Consider the following 14,292-nt stretch of genomic DNA (forward strand, 5'->3'; position numbering starts at 1 on the left):
ATGTTATTAGTTTTAATTCTCAATAAATATTGGGGGGAGGTTCGTTCTTGTCATCCTCATGTTTCCATTATATAGTTTAAAGAAATCAATGGGGTTTTGGACCTTATTCAGACCTATGTAATTCAGAGTACTTAGATACCTTCGAATGCAAAAAATAGGAAGAAAACAAGTGACGCATTTTTTCTTGGGTTGCAGCTATGCCAAAACAAAGGGTGAAAAATAACCGATGTGCAAATCTAACAGTACTGCTATACCAGTTTCACACTAAAAATCCAAGGTTCTTTACAGTCTTAGTAAATCATAGAATCATAGAATGTTTTGGGTCAGAATGGACCTTTAAAAATCATCTAGTCCAACCCCTCAGCCGTGGGCAAGGGACATCTTTCACTAAAATCACAGAATCATAGAATGGTTTGTGTTGGAAGGGACCTCCAAAGATCATCTGGTCCAAGTTCCTTGCAATGAGCAGGGACATCTTCAAACAGATCAGGTTGCTCAAAGCCTGACCTTGAACACTTCCAGGGATGCGGCAGCCACAATTTCTCTGGGCAATCTGTTCCAGTGTCTTACCATGCTCATCGTAAACCTACCATCTTTCAGTTTAAAACTGTTGCCCTTTGTCCTGTCACTACAGGCCTTGATTAAAAGTCTCTCACCATCTTTCTTATATAGTTTACATATTGAAAGGCTGCAATAAGGTCTCCCAGGAGCCTTCTCTTCTCCAGGCTGAACAGCCCCGACTCTCTCAGCCTTTTTGCATAGGGGAGGTGTTCCATTCCTCTGATCATTTTTGTGACCTTCCTCTGGACCTGCTCTAACAGGTCCATGTCCTTCTTGTACTGGGGACCCCAGAACTGGATACAGTACTCCAGGTGGGGTCCCACATATTCCAATCATTTTTTTTTTTCCTCCTGCCTTCATCCCTTTAGTGTATTCAAGTATAAACTGATTATGTCAGCTACAGTTTCAGAATATGCATTTTTTCACAGCCCATGGCACAGAAATGGTTAAAAAATAATAACAAATATTAAAATAGTCCTTCTTGGTTAAAATCTTGCACTAAATTCGAAAGGGTTGGAAGAATTTTTCAGTATCTGAACCTTCCACTGCAAACTTTTAAGAAGTGGTTGCAGACAAGGACAATCTAAATGTTATTATCTTGCTCTATGAGTCCCTCTTCTTTCAATAATCTGCCATTACAACCTAAAATGTGACAGAAACTAGAAAATGTGAACACCGAATTTAATCCCTTAACTTTCTATCAGTAAAATCAGAGGGAAATTTGCCATAATGGGAACAAAGATCAAGTTCTTATAACCTGTGATGTTTAAAGGTATGCACCAGAAATCAAAGCTTAATGTAAAATAATATTGCTTAATAAATAATGATATATTTATGTGAATTGCAAATTCAAACTAGGTTAATCAAAAATGTTTTTACAACTAGTATGCATACATATTTCTTTTGGGGAAAAAATCCTCTTTAGTTAAATCTAAGACTACTTATTGTAGTTTTCCATAGTCTTCATAAGCAAAAAAAAAAAAAAAAAAAAATCTAATTTGTGAATTGAAAAAAAAAGTAAAGAAGTAGACAAAAATATCAAGGAATACAAATAGGAAGCCTGAAAATGTACATGAAAATATCAAAGAAAACTTACTGAAAATAAGACTATTCTATAATCATCCTGCTATTAAAACAAGTGTTCAAATATCTTGGGATAAATGAGGTACATGAAAATCCTTTTTTTTCTGATGATGATGATTTCTGATGATAATAATCAGAGTTAATGAATTTTTCTCAATACATGAAGACACATTTCTTTGACATAGATTCAAATGTTAATCATAGCAAATCAAATTGTGACAGGAAACAAACTTATTTTCTTTAGCTGTACTGTACCAAACTATAATTCTAGCTTAGGACAACTTTAATACTTTGTCTCCAAAGTGTATTGAGACTTTGTTTTCAAGGTGTATATCTGAAATGTTTTCTCATTTTGAAATAATTTGCAGTTTACCATACAGAATTTCCATGTTTTGTATCTAAAAATATGTGAAATCATTAGCTTTCATTATTAACCTTGATAAATTGATTTCTTCATTTTTAATGCATATTAAGGCCTTAAACTTTGTATTTTTTGTTGATGATATTAATAATAAGTAATATGGAATGTTTGACTGTCAAAAGATAGAGCACGCTTGTCCTTTTCATATATGGAGAAGAATTCAAACAGAAAATGCTAGGTCAGTGAACATAAGGTAACCTAATTTTTTCACATCATCCCTAACACTGTTTCTTTTTGTCACATGGCACTTTATGTTTCAAATCCTAGAGCCAGAAGAAATTGTCATGTCCCATTGATATCTATTTGCATTCAGAAACACAGTTTTCAGTCATCACATGCATATCAGCTGGAGTCAGAAATTTACAACAACTTAGAATTCCTCATAAGTGCAGCAACGGTTGTGTACTTACTTAAGTGGTCTAAATACACTCCTTTTCATTAAGATTAAATGCCAGCTGAGAATTTGTTACACATGTGGGTGAAGGATGTCTCGTAACTGACTGTGAAAATCACTTAGTTGAATCTCTGCATGAGGTAATAAAAATATGTTCTGTTATGATATCATTGATTATATCACTGTCATTTCCTGATGTGATTAGTCACTTAGAAAAATTATTTCTGTAACCTTCAATCAAAATAGCTGGTGGTTAACCTCCCTAAGATTAAAAGAGTAATAATTTGTGGTAATAATTAGGTATTAGGAAAGAACACGTGATTTCATTTACAAGAGGAATATGTAATTTATATTTGGCATAGCAAAAAGCCCATTTTCATTTATTCATCATAAAATTATTTTAGGCATAATGCCAAGTAACTTGCTGAAAACTGAGCTGTTATTGTAGAGACTTTACAAATATAGAATAGTTAATAGGCCATGTCCCAAATTCTTCATAGTCTAAATAAATAACACTGGAAAATGTAAGATATGGATTCCCAAAATAACAAAAAAAATCTTGATCTAGGACATTTTTAAATTATTGTAAAAATATGTAGCAGACTATTTTCAAACTAGAGGGATGTTAAGCAGGGGGGAATGGACGAGATGGCCTTTAAAGGTCCCTTCCAACCCAAATTATTCTATGATTCTATGAAATAAAAAGTAGTAAGCATGACCTACAAAACTGCAGGTTGGCACGTGAACTACTTCATAAGTGACAAAAATATTGTCAGCTTCTTGGACATATCGGACTAAAACAAGCGTTTGCTCATACACCATAATTCTCAAAGCAAAGTAAGCTAGTTCTACTCTTTTTCCTTTCACTAATCACTTCTGTACATGTTTTTGTTAGTAAAGAGATGTGTCCAACCAGTCACTCCAACAGTATAGCGTACACACATTCAGTGCCAACTAAGGCAAGGGAAACTCTGTTTTTCTCTGCATCTACAACTCCAGGGTCGTAACTTCCCATAGAACCCCTTGATAGCGAGTTTGTCACTTTTGGTGTTCTGGGTACTTGGAGCAGACAACTTTGTTTACTACTTCTATGTAAGAACTTCTCTTATTATTGCTATTTAAGCTTAGGTAAATACCAGAAAAGTATGGTTATTCTACAGAATGCATTCTTTACATAATTTGTACAAATCTTTTAATAGAATTGTCCCTAATGTGAAGCTAGAATGTGACATTCTTCAGGAGTTGAATTAAAGCTTTCTAGCTGATTCTTAAAATATTTCTTCTTTATTTACATTAGTGTAACTAGGTATAAAATAATGCAGATATGTTCTCAAAAATATATGTTTGAATTATTTTTTGTGTAGAAGACTGTTCAGTTTATTTGCAAGTTGTCACAGAAAATCGTAAGCTGAATATCTGAGTGAAAACCTGAACAGTGCAGCTCCATGAATTCTAGAACTCAACTCTTTTGTGTTGAAACTCAGTAATACAATATACCTTCATCTCTTATTACATAGAAAACTAGCTTAAAGACCTTTAAAAAGATAAAACAGCAGATCCTAAGTACATATTAAAAGATTTAAATAACTGACCTGCTGTGCAAATAGTGTTACCTAGAGTTTTCTAAAAGTTCTTACCATAAATGAAGATTTAGATGTATAATCTTAGATATTGTTATTATTATTACTATAACTATGTTGATTATTTTAACATTGATATACAACAGATAGTAGAAAACATTAACCCTCTATCTTAAAATTTGCTTAAACATTTCTAGCTGAGGGAGATTTTAGCTATCAGACAGTCTTGAAGTGAACTTTCAACATTTCTATAAATCAGGGAAATGCTTCATGTCAGATATATATAAAATTGTTAATTAGAGCTTTCATTCAATGGTAAAACTGTAACAACTCTAATGATATCATAAAACTAGGAAGTATTTTATGAACACTTGTTATAGGCAAACAAGAAAACTATCTTTATGATCAGGACTTGGTTTTCATCAGAATTCCTTATTTTAAATGAAAAATGACCAAGGTTTTGTGGCTTTCTTTTGGTTTCCCTATTCTTGTTTGATGATTCTGTTACCAAAAGTTTAGCATGGTCTCAATTATCTTGGGATAATTATAATTTCTGTTCTGTACTTATAAGTGAAAAGAAATTATTTGAGAATCAAGTAATTTTGTAATTACAGGAACTCACACCCACTGAGATATATGTTTTTTTTCTAAAAAAAAAAAATTATTTATAAATACATAGAAATATATATTTTAAATGCAGTATCATAATAATATTTCATATTTATTCTAATCTTTGCACTCTAATTTCTAGGTGATACAGCTGGTTCTTGTGGTGATCCAGGTATCCCAGGTCATGGGTCTAGAGAAGAAAATAATTTTAAAATTAAAAGCACAGTGCATTTCAGCTGTGATATTGGATATATCCTCCACGGCTCAGAAGAAAGAACATGTATGGCAAATGGAAGTTGGACAGGAAGACAACCTGAGTGCAAAGGTAAATCACAAAAGATCCACTCTATTTTTAAACTGTCTTGTTAAAAATGCTAACCAGAAAACCAATTTTACATTGCCAGTTTTGTGTTGTGAATGGTATACAGTTGATTTTGGACTGAACATTACATTTTTTTGAAGAAGTTGTTACACCATAGCAATGGCTTGGCATCAGGTGACAAATCTGAAATCAGTTCCTGGCACCCATGAAACTGCATGTTTTTAAAGTTTTGAGAAAAAAAAATATACTGAACTGTTTATTTCTTCTCAGTCTTGTGACAATGTCAACTATATGTATTATCCAGTACAAAAAACTAAATAGAAAATGAAATAGATAAGGCCTCTAGAACTCAATTTTTGCTGAAAGATTTTTTCCCTTGAAAATGTCACCATCACCTGATCTTTAATTACAACCATTATGCATCTGAATTTCAGAGAAAAGAGCTGAGTTTTAGGAAAATGTCAATGTTGGATTTCATTAGAAACATCTATGTCATAAATGATTGGCTTAAAAATTTTATTAAATAATACTGTTGACATTATTATTATTTTTCAATAGAAAATGAAATGCTGAAACAAGTATATTTGGAAAAAATCATTCTAGAAATTTCAAGCTAGAGGTATTATCATAAAAGAAAGCTCTAACAGGATATTTATGGATAATCATTTATTACCTTAATTATCTTGATTCCAAAATAGGAAATAATTCCCAACAGACTCTTCTTCAAAGAAATGCTTCCTGAAAAGCAGAAAATAATTTGAGAACCTGTACTCTTATTTTCCACTTTATCACTGTTGACTGTGTTATCTGTATGAAATAGTCATCTCATTTTAAAAACTTATTTTACAACCTGGTTTTGTAATACCCTTTCTGCTGAATGATTGCCATCCTGACACAACGTAAACATATATATGTGTTTGTATGTTGACATCTGAAGGGATATGCTTAGCCCAACTGAACTTTCAGCTATTCTTTTTTGATCTTATCTATTACAGAAATGAATTACCCCTTTTACTTTTTAAGATACTTTTGGTATCTTTTTCCCCCTAAAAATCTCTTGAAATTATGAATCTGGTTCACAGATAGAGAGAGAGAGAGATACACCTGTGTAATGCACACACAGGTGTATTGTTCTAGTTTAGGTCATATAGATTAGATGTATATACGTAATCACATAAGAAAGACACATTCAAATTCCAAAGTTGAGTGTTGAAGAAGGGAAACATCAGGCTTACATCTGCCTATGAAATAATAGTTTGACTCTATCCTGTGCTTTGAGTTAGGTAGGAAACATGCTTTGGTGATGCTATAAATGCATACATACTATAGATTCAAATTAAATCTACAATGATAATTGTAGATCAGGAATTTTCTTATAATTGCATGTTTGTTTTTGCACCTAAACTAGCTTTCCTTTAATGCAGATTTTAAATTTGTAGGCTGTGTTTCCCTACATACAAAAGAGTAAAACCAAATAATTCATGCAAACAGCTATTTACTGTACAACATGCCTTATCAGTAGGTGGTGACACTTAACATTTTTCAGGACAACAGCATGAACTTCTACCACATAACACTGCTGGCAGCAGGACTGTCCTTAGACATTACTATTTCAAAAATCATCTTTACTACATTTTAAAAATATTTAACATTTTGCTTTATAGCTGTGCAGTGTGGTAATCCAGGAACAACCGCTAATGGAAAAGTATTTCGTATTGATGGAACAACATTCTCTAATTCAGTAATTTATTCCTGCATGGAAGGATACATACTTTCTGGATCATCTGTAAGACAATGCACTGCCAATGGAACGTGGTCTGGATCCTTACCAAACTGCACAAGTAAGACACATCTCTAATGAATAGCCTTTGTTTTTCTCTTCTCTGAAAGACAATAAAGTAAAATATAGAAGTTGGATGCAAATAAGTTAAGTCTTCAGCTTTTTCTTGCACTAATTCATACATAATTTTGTACATGAAATACTTTTAAAAAATATAGTGCTATGAGAAGATGAAAAATATGTTTTTTTAAAGACAGACACAGTATAGTAAAATATATAGACTGCTGTTACAGTTTAAATGATGTAACCATGTGTGGTTACATGATCTACCTACTTTAATTCTTTCCTAGCATATGTTTTTAATCTTGTTTATGTTTTGTGATATGTCGTATTCAGGCATTATTCTTTCAATTGCTTTTCTTCATTATGAAAACTTAGCACTATAATATTCTGGTCCTCCAGAGGGTAGAAAATAAAAACCTTGAAATGAACGTTTGAGAATTCTTTTTGTAGTGACTCTGAAATCAAAACTGTTGTCCCACTCTCACATAACATCTTCTGTTTGGCCTCTTCATTAACCTTATACTTGCTTTGGTTACTCGGCTAACATAAGCTAATTCAGCTTCTCTCACATTCACGATAAGCATTTTGCAACAGTTTATTTTCAAGCCCATCTGTTCCTGCTTTATTACATGTCCTAGTTCATCTTTTAATAACAATTATGAAAATTTTATATTTATGTGACACATGAGACTGCCTATCATTTTGAGGAAACATATCCTCATCAGAGGTATAGCAAACTGTTGCATAAATTTTGAACTAATACTCTAGTTTTTATAGAGTTGGCTACTTTACATACTTATAGCAACCCAAATAGAGGCCAAAAGTAAGATGATAAAGAAAACTTCTCCTTCCTGTGTTGGTTTTAAATCCATCTTTAATGGTAAGCATGTGAACAGCTGCTTTTGCAGTCAGCAAACCTGTGAGAGAGCCCAATGTTTTTGTTTATTTATTATTTTCCAAGTTATAATGAGAACCAGATTAATTGTACCAAGGATAAAGGTGTTTTGTGATGGTAACTGTATCTGTATTTTTTTCTTGTATTTTAGAATGATATTCAGCTGAAGTACATGCTAGAACAGTCTTTTCAAAAAACACAGGCAGAAACTTGGGATTTTTGCTTAAAACCTAGATAAATGTCTTAACAGAGAAAGCATCCTAATAAAACAAAGAGAGGCATTGTGAAGATTATATGTAATAGAAAAAATATTCTTGATTTAATTAATAAATATTTTAACTTTGTTATACAATAAATCTATTGACATTCCTAATATACAGTTCTCTCTTTGTTATGATTACATATCTAAAATGTATATCCCCTTATATGTTTATTCCAGTGATAATGTTATTTAGGGGTTTTTAGTTTGATGTGTATACCCTGCAGTGGTCAGATTATGAAAAGAATGATTGAATGAAAATCTTACCAAAAAAGGTATGAACTCTGAGAATCTCAGCCTGACTAATTTCTGCCTTTTTGATCATTGCTGACTATTAACTAATTCCTAAAGGGGGGCAGAAGTGCTACTAGGTGCTACAACTTGTATCTAAGCTGATACAGGTACTAGCATCAGCTCTAAAATATCCAGAAGTGGAGAGGCATTTTACAGCACCGCAGAATGGCTAAGGTCGGCAGTCACCTCTGGAGATTGTCTAGTCCAACCCCTCTGCTCGTGGCAGGATCAGCTAGAGCAGGTTTCTCAGAGCTGTGTCCAATCTGTGTCCCTTTCTACAGACAATTAATTCTGCAGTGCCCTAGCACATCTAAATATAAAATAAAAAATATATTAAACTTCATCATACTTAACTTTCTACATTCTCTTTTATGACAATATATCAATTTTAAATCACTAACAGATAATTAACAAGAGTTAATGGACAATATTAGCTAAATAGCTGGTTAACAGATCATGAGTTAAAAATCCCCTCTCTTTCTCCTGCCAGTTTTATCTCCATGTCTATAAAATATGCCTGACAAAGATTATTGTAAGGGAACAATTTTCTCATAATGATTTCAAAGTGTATCCAAAGCAGTAGAATTGGCATTGCCAACAGACTTTGTTAACAGGTCAGGTTTTATTTAATTTTTTTCCTAAGTGTCCTTACCATGCTGTTGTGGTTTAAACCTAGTAGGCACCTAAGCACTACACATAGCTTATATTTCAGAGAGATTATAGAGGTGAAAGCCAGTCCAGGAGGAGCCTTTTTGACTTACATATTACAGATATAACTACATCTGAGATCCGTTTATATAGCTCCATGAGAATATCCATTAACTGTTATTTCACTGGTTCCCTAAAAATAACAGTTTCTCCAAGGGCCCAGTTAACCTGGCCCTGCCCAGAAAAATTATCTAAACACATTCAACATATGCAATTTTGCTTTAGCTGGTAAAGAACAAAAAAAGGGCCGCATAGATAAGGCACGCAGCGCAACAATATGGAATGAGAGTCATCATACAGGCAGGCATCTTTTCTCTTCTCCTGTTTGATGCTACAGCCAATACACAGAACTGCTTCATTGATAGGGGGTGGTAGCAGCAGTAGAGGAAGGCTGCTGTTATTGCTTAGATGAAAGAGGGATACATTATCCAGCCAGTGTAACATACTGGCATCTTAAGGGATCTGATATCTTTTGATTCAAGCTGCTCACTCACTCACTCCTCCCCAGTGGGATGGGGGAGAGAATTGGAAGGGTAAAAGTGCAAAAACTTGTGAGTTGAGTTAAAGAATCTAATAGGTGAAGGCGTACGCAAGCAAAGCAAGTAAGGGATTCATTCACTACTTCCCATCGGCAGGCAGGTGTTCAGCTGTCTCCAGTAAAGCAGGGCTCCATTACACGTAGTGGTTTCTTGGGAAGACAACCACCGTAACTCCAAATGCCCCCCCCTTCTGCAGCTTTTAATCCTGAGCACGATGCCATATGGTATGGAATATCCCTTTGGTCAGCTGAGGTCAGCTGTCCCAGCTGTGTCCCCTCCCAACTTCTTGTGCACCCCCAGCCTACTCGCTGGCAGGAAAGTATGAGAAACAGAGGCCTTGATGCTGTGCAAGCACTGTTCAGCAATAGCTGAAACATCCCTATGTTATCAACACTGTTTTCATCACAAATCCACAACACCATATGACCCACTATGAAGAAAATTAACTCTACCCCAGCCAAAACCAGTACACATGCTCTCCATTTTTTACTATGACAAGATTTCCCAAAATTTGCTTATTGCTTGTTCAAGTCATGGAACCTCATGGAACCATTGCAGGTTTCCAGAACAGCTTAGGGAAGCACTGTCCCAAGTGGCTGTCACAGATGACACAAAGTAAACAGCAACCCACAGTGGATCTGGATGTTGGTGTCCATTTAAGAACCATGCAGTTTAGAGCTTTTACCTGCCTGATTATCTCACACTTCCTCGCTCCCCCTCAGGGTTACATTTGGGGAGTTCTTTGCTGTCCTGGGAAGGATGGGTTCAAAGTCCCATTGGTTCATGCTGTGCCAGTGCTTGTATGAAACTCAGGTGTTATCAGTCAGGGTCATCTCCTGACATTTGTCTCCACACATCTCCTCCTTTTCTAGGATCTTCCCCAATTCCAGGATCTTTTCTCCAGACAGGATCTTCACCTTCATTCTGGGCCCCCAACATCACTCTAAGCAGACACATTACACGTATCAGTGTCCTAATTGGTCGTTCTGTCTTATGTCTCTATTAATAGGAAGATTCAGGTTATGCCACTTTTGTTTAGTACAGGTGTTATCAAAATTTACAGCCAGCCCATACTTACTACAGCTACCAAGTAATGGGCTGCTTCTTGCGTATCATTGAAAATGCTATTTTTTAGAGCTAACACTATAAGAAGAGAATGACATAGATAATCTTATGCCCCTTTAAATGCTGGGAGCTCTGGGCAGTGTAGCATTGAACAAGGCTGACCCATGTGCAGCATGCTATGCAGACCTTGTCCATAGCAAAGATTCTTCCCTTTCATTGTTCAAGCTATTATAGGATTTTCTTACAAGGAAACAACTCTATCATTTCTACAGTCAAACAGAAACAATGTTCTCATGAGAACTTCTTGCTGCACTGTTAGATAAAAAGCAAGGACATGCAGCTGGTGTAATCACTGATACTGAGTGGGAGGTGTCTGCAGCTCCTCTGCTGCAATGAGATGGCTGAGGTTGCACCCTGGCCAAGGGATCTGTGCCGCACAGCACAGGTCTGAAGGCCAGCCTGGATGTGCATTACAGTGCAGCACCGGCCTGGGCCTCCTCAGATTAATTGTATTGCGGATCACTGACTCCTCAATGTACAATGGTCTTCTGGTCAGGATCGCTACAACAATTTAAGCTGGTTTTTGCCTACCACAGTGACCACTGTCCATCCATTGGATGGACTGCTTGAGCAGGGGAGTTGGACATGACCTCCAGAGGTCCCTTCTAATCTCACTATTCTGTGATTCTCCGAATCTGTGAACTTCAGAAAATGCCACTGAGCCTGCTAAGTAGCTACTACGTGTTTCTTTTCGTTAAAGCTTTTTTCCTATGTTTATGACAAAACACAGTATCTTGGTAAAATCTAGGTCACTTCCTTACATCTGCTTTTGCTTTCTTTGAAAGTCAAATGCTGCAGAATAAGACAAAAGAGCAAAAGGATCTTTTCCTTACGACTCCTAACCGGCCTCTATGAACAGTTCTAATGTTACAACACAGTAATATCAAGAATGACTCTTTTTTCCCCTTAAGTCTTTTCTTTCATGCAACTTTTTTTCCTATAGTATGATAAAGACTGATAAGTACATGTCGCGAATGAGTGGTTTAGAGACCGCTTAAAGAATCACCATCAAAGATATTAGCAGAAAGTGATTTTAATAGAGATTTATAAAGGTGCGACCTAATAGAATTCGATGGCAAGGTTCACTCTATTACTTATTACATGGGTGAAACATATAAAGGAAAATCATCTAAGGGTTTGTATTTCAGGGACAGTTTAGGTTTCATTCACAATTTAGCAACTAATTATCAACTAATGATTAACAAACTTTAGTAATGCTTAATCCTTAACTAATTCAATATTTGCAAAGTAAGTTAGTAAGTCTGCTACAATCACAACTTAATTACAGATTATGCTTACTATTAGTTCACACACACAGAGAAACATATATATATAAAAATATACAGAAGGTGTACCTGTTAAAAATTCCCCTCGATTTCAGTGAAGAAATATTCACGTCGAACGTCTAGGCATTCCTTCTCAACGGGCGAAGAGTTGAGCTTCGAAAGGGACTCACCCAGGACCCAGCGGTCCTCCAAATATCGCAGGCCTGAAAGATCACAAGCTCTGAGAGGCGTCCCACTCAGAGGGAGATGCTGGGTGTAGCCGCTGCGGTCCAGGAGAGCTCAAAGGGCCTCACGTAGGACCACCGTTTATAGGTTCGCAAGATGGTTGGCTTTAGTCATCCATAAATTTCCATCCTGGCCACAGTCCCAGGTGGTAATTACTAAAAAAATTCTCAAGGTTTTGGTGTTGTTCTGCTGGACACCTGGGCCAGGCAGTAGGAGTATGTTCCCAGCCTCAGCTATGCAGAGTTTCTGATACAGTCAAGGAGCGCTCAGCTGCCAGACTTCAATACACCAAGGCCGAGGTTTCATGGAAATTTCTGAGATCAACCAGGGGCACAGATCAACAAGTGGCCCAGGGAAGAAAGGGGGGGTATGAATGCACCACCACAGTACAGAAGGGCAAAAACACATGAAAGAAAATCAGGTCTGGTTTTTTTTTTTCTTTGAAATATGGCTTGAAAAGTTAATGATAGGAAGGTAGGAATTTTGAGAAGGTAGAACAATCTAGAGATCTAATGGCTCTTGCTGTATTACGGATCAATGTTAAAGTCTTAATAGCAGGAAAAGGTACAACCATTACAGTAACAGTAACAGTGGAAGAAGCAAAAAGTTTGTATTAATGACCAAGAGAAAGAAATGGAGATTGTAGGGAAGGTGAATGAAAAAGCTGAGAACATTATTTTAGTTGGATTTAAATAAACAACGAAAATATTTTTCAACAATATAAAATAAATGGGTAGTTTGTGGAGCTGTTTGATCATGTATGGTGTATAGTGTTTGCATGTTCTTAAATTTGTAAGGCAAGGATTTGAAATATTCTTCATACCGGAAAATCTAAAGAGATGAAACAAGGATTACGGAAAAAAGGATAAAGGCATGAGCATTATGTTGTAATCCAGTCAAAACAATAGTATACCTGGAAAAATATCAAGGATGGTTTTAGTCGAATTTGCAACATTAAGGATAGTAAATTGAGTATGTCAAATAAAGAAAGGTAGAACATGTAGAGTATTTGAATATACTCATGTAACTAAGAGAAACAGTTCTTAGTTCAAGTAACTAAGAGAAACAGAGAGTTTCACAGCTCTATATTTTTTGAAGAATGACAAAGAAAAATCTATGACCTTTTCCAGTTTTTTAAAAAAAGAAATATTACCATGTTACTGGGTAAAATAAAATAGGCTGATCTCCAACTTCTTTATCACTGCACTAGCTACCTTTAGACTATCCCAGATAACCCTATGGTATGTTTTATAGTCTATTCTGTATGCATAGACAGTGATTGTGTGGGACGTTTTTTTTTTGATATTTGATACATGCAGCTTAATTAGTATCTGCTCACTCAGACTGTGATAAACTGTAGAGCAGGCATACTATATACATTGGATTCTCAGTTCCCCAATTATTTAGATCAAGGGACCTGGTCAGAATACACTACAAACATGTAGTCATGGGTTTTCTCATTTTGGAAACTAGGATACAGAGAGGGTGCCATTCACATCAGTCATGCTTTGGCATTGAGTTATAAGTGGCCAGGTTGTACTTTCTGCCCAAGAAACTGCCTCCACAATTTTCCAGAAGCAATAACAATGCTGGAGGGGGATTGTCAAGTTTTCTATAAGATAAACTGTAAAACACATGGGTGCTGTATTTTGTATGAACTAGATTTTTTTCCCCATGTTCGTTTTTTTCCTGAAAACAACAGCTTTTTATCATTGCCACTAGGGTTCTCAAGATTTCTTACTCTGAAAACTGTTCCAGAAATTGATAGATCTAATTGACCACATCTGAGAGAAACTTACCTATTTTAACGTTATTCTCAGGTTATAATGATATAACTGTTTATTAACGCCTTATGAATATTTCATTTCATTAAGAGATTAAATTATCTCATGGCACTAGAAGTCACAAGAGGTTTTACAACCACTGCCACTCATTAAAGTACCATAGACCCAATTTTGGCAAATGCCATAGCCCATGTTTGGGGGGTTGCCTGAACATTCTCATCTGTTTATGTACATAGTAACCATATGAGCATTTACAAAATGGGAGCTTTTTGCAGACACATATCTTAAATTTTCCAGACTGTGTTTCCTTTCAGGATGTACCCATGTAAACTAAACAATAGATATCTGCTTCTTTAATAATGAA

General features: G+C 35.5%; 1 protein-coding gene across 3 annotated transcripts in view; it reads left to right on the forward strand.

The window, feature by feature from the left end:
• CSMD3 (CUB and Sushi multiple domains 3) overlaps positions 1–14,292 on the forward strand; it is a 796,263-nt gene that overhangs the window by 738,081 nt on the left and 43,890 nt on the right. For all 3 annotated transcript variants that reach the window (XM_075141259.1, XM_075141260.1, XM_075141261.1), the window contains 2 exons: positions 4,791–4,973; positions 6,635–6,811. In XM_075141259.1, coding sequence (XP_074997360.1) covers positions 4,791–4,973; positions 6,635–6,811 — 360 coding nt within the window. The remainder of the gene's footprint in view (positions 1–4,790; positions 4,974–6,634; positions 6,812–14,292) is intronic.

This window comes from Calonectris borealis, chromosome 2 (genome assembly GCF_964195595.1).
Source record: "Calonectris borealis chromosome 2, bCalBor7.hap1.2, whole genome shotgun sequence".
Classification (NCBI taxonomy): Eukaryota; Metazoa; Chordata; class Aves; order Procellariiformes; family Procellariidae; genus Calonectris; species Calonectris borealis.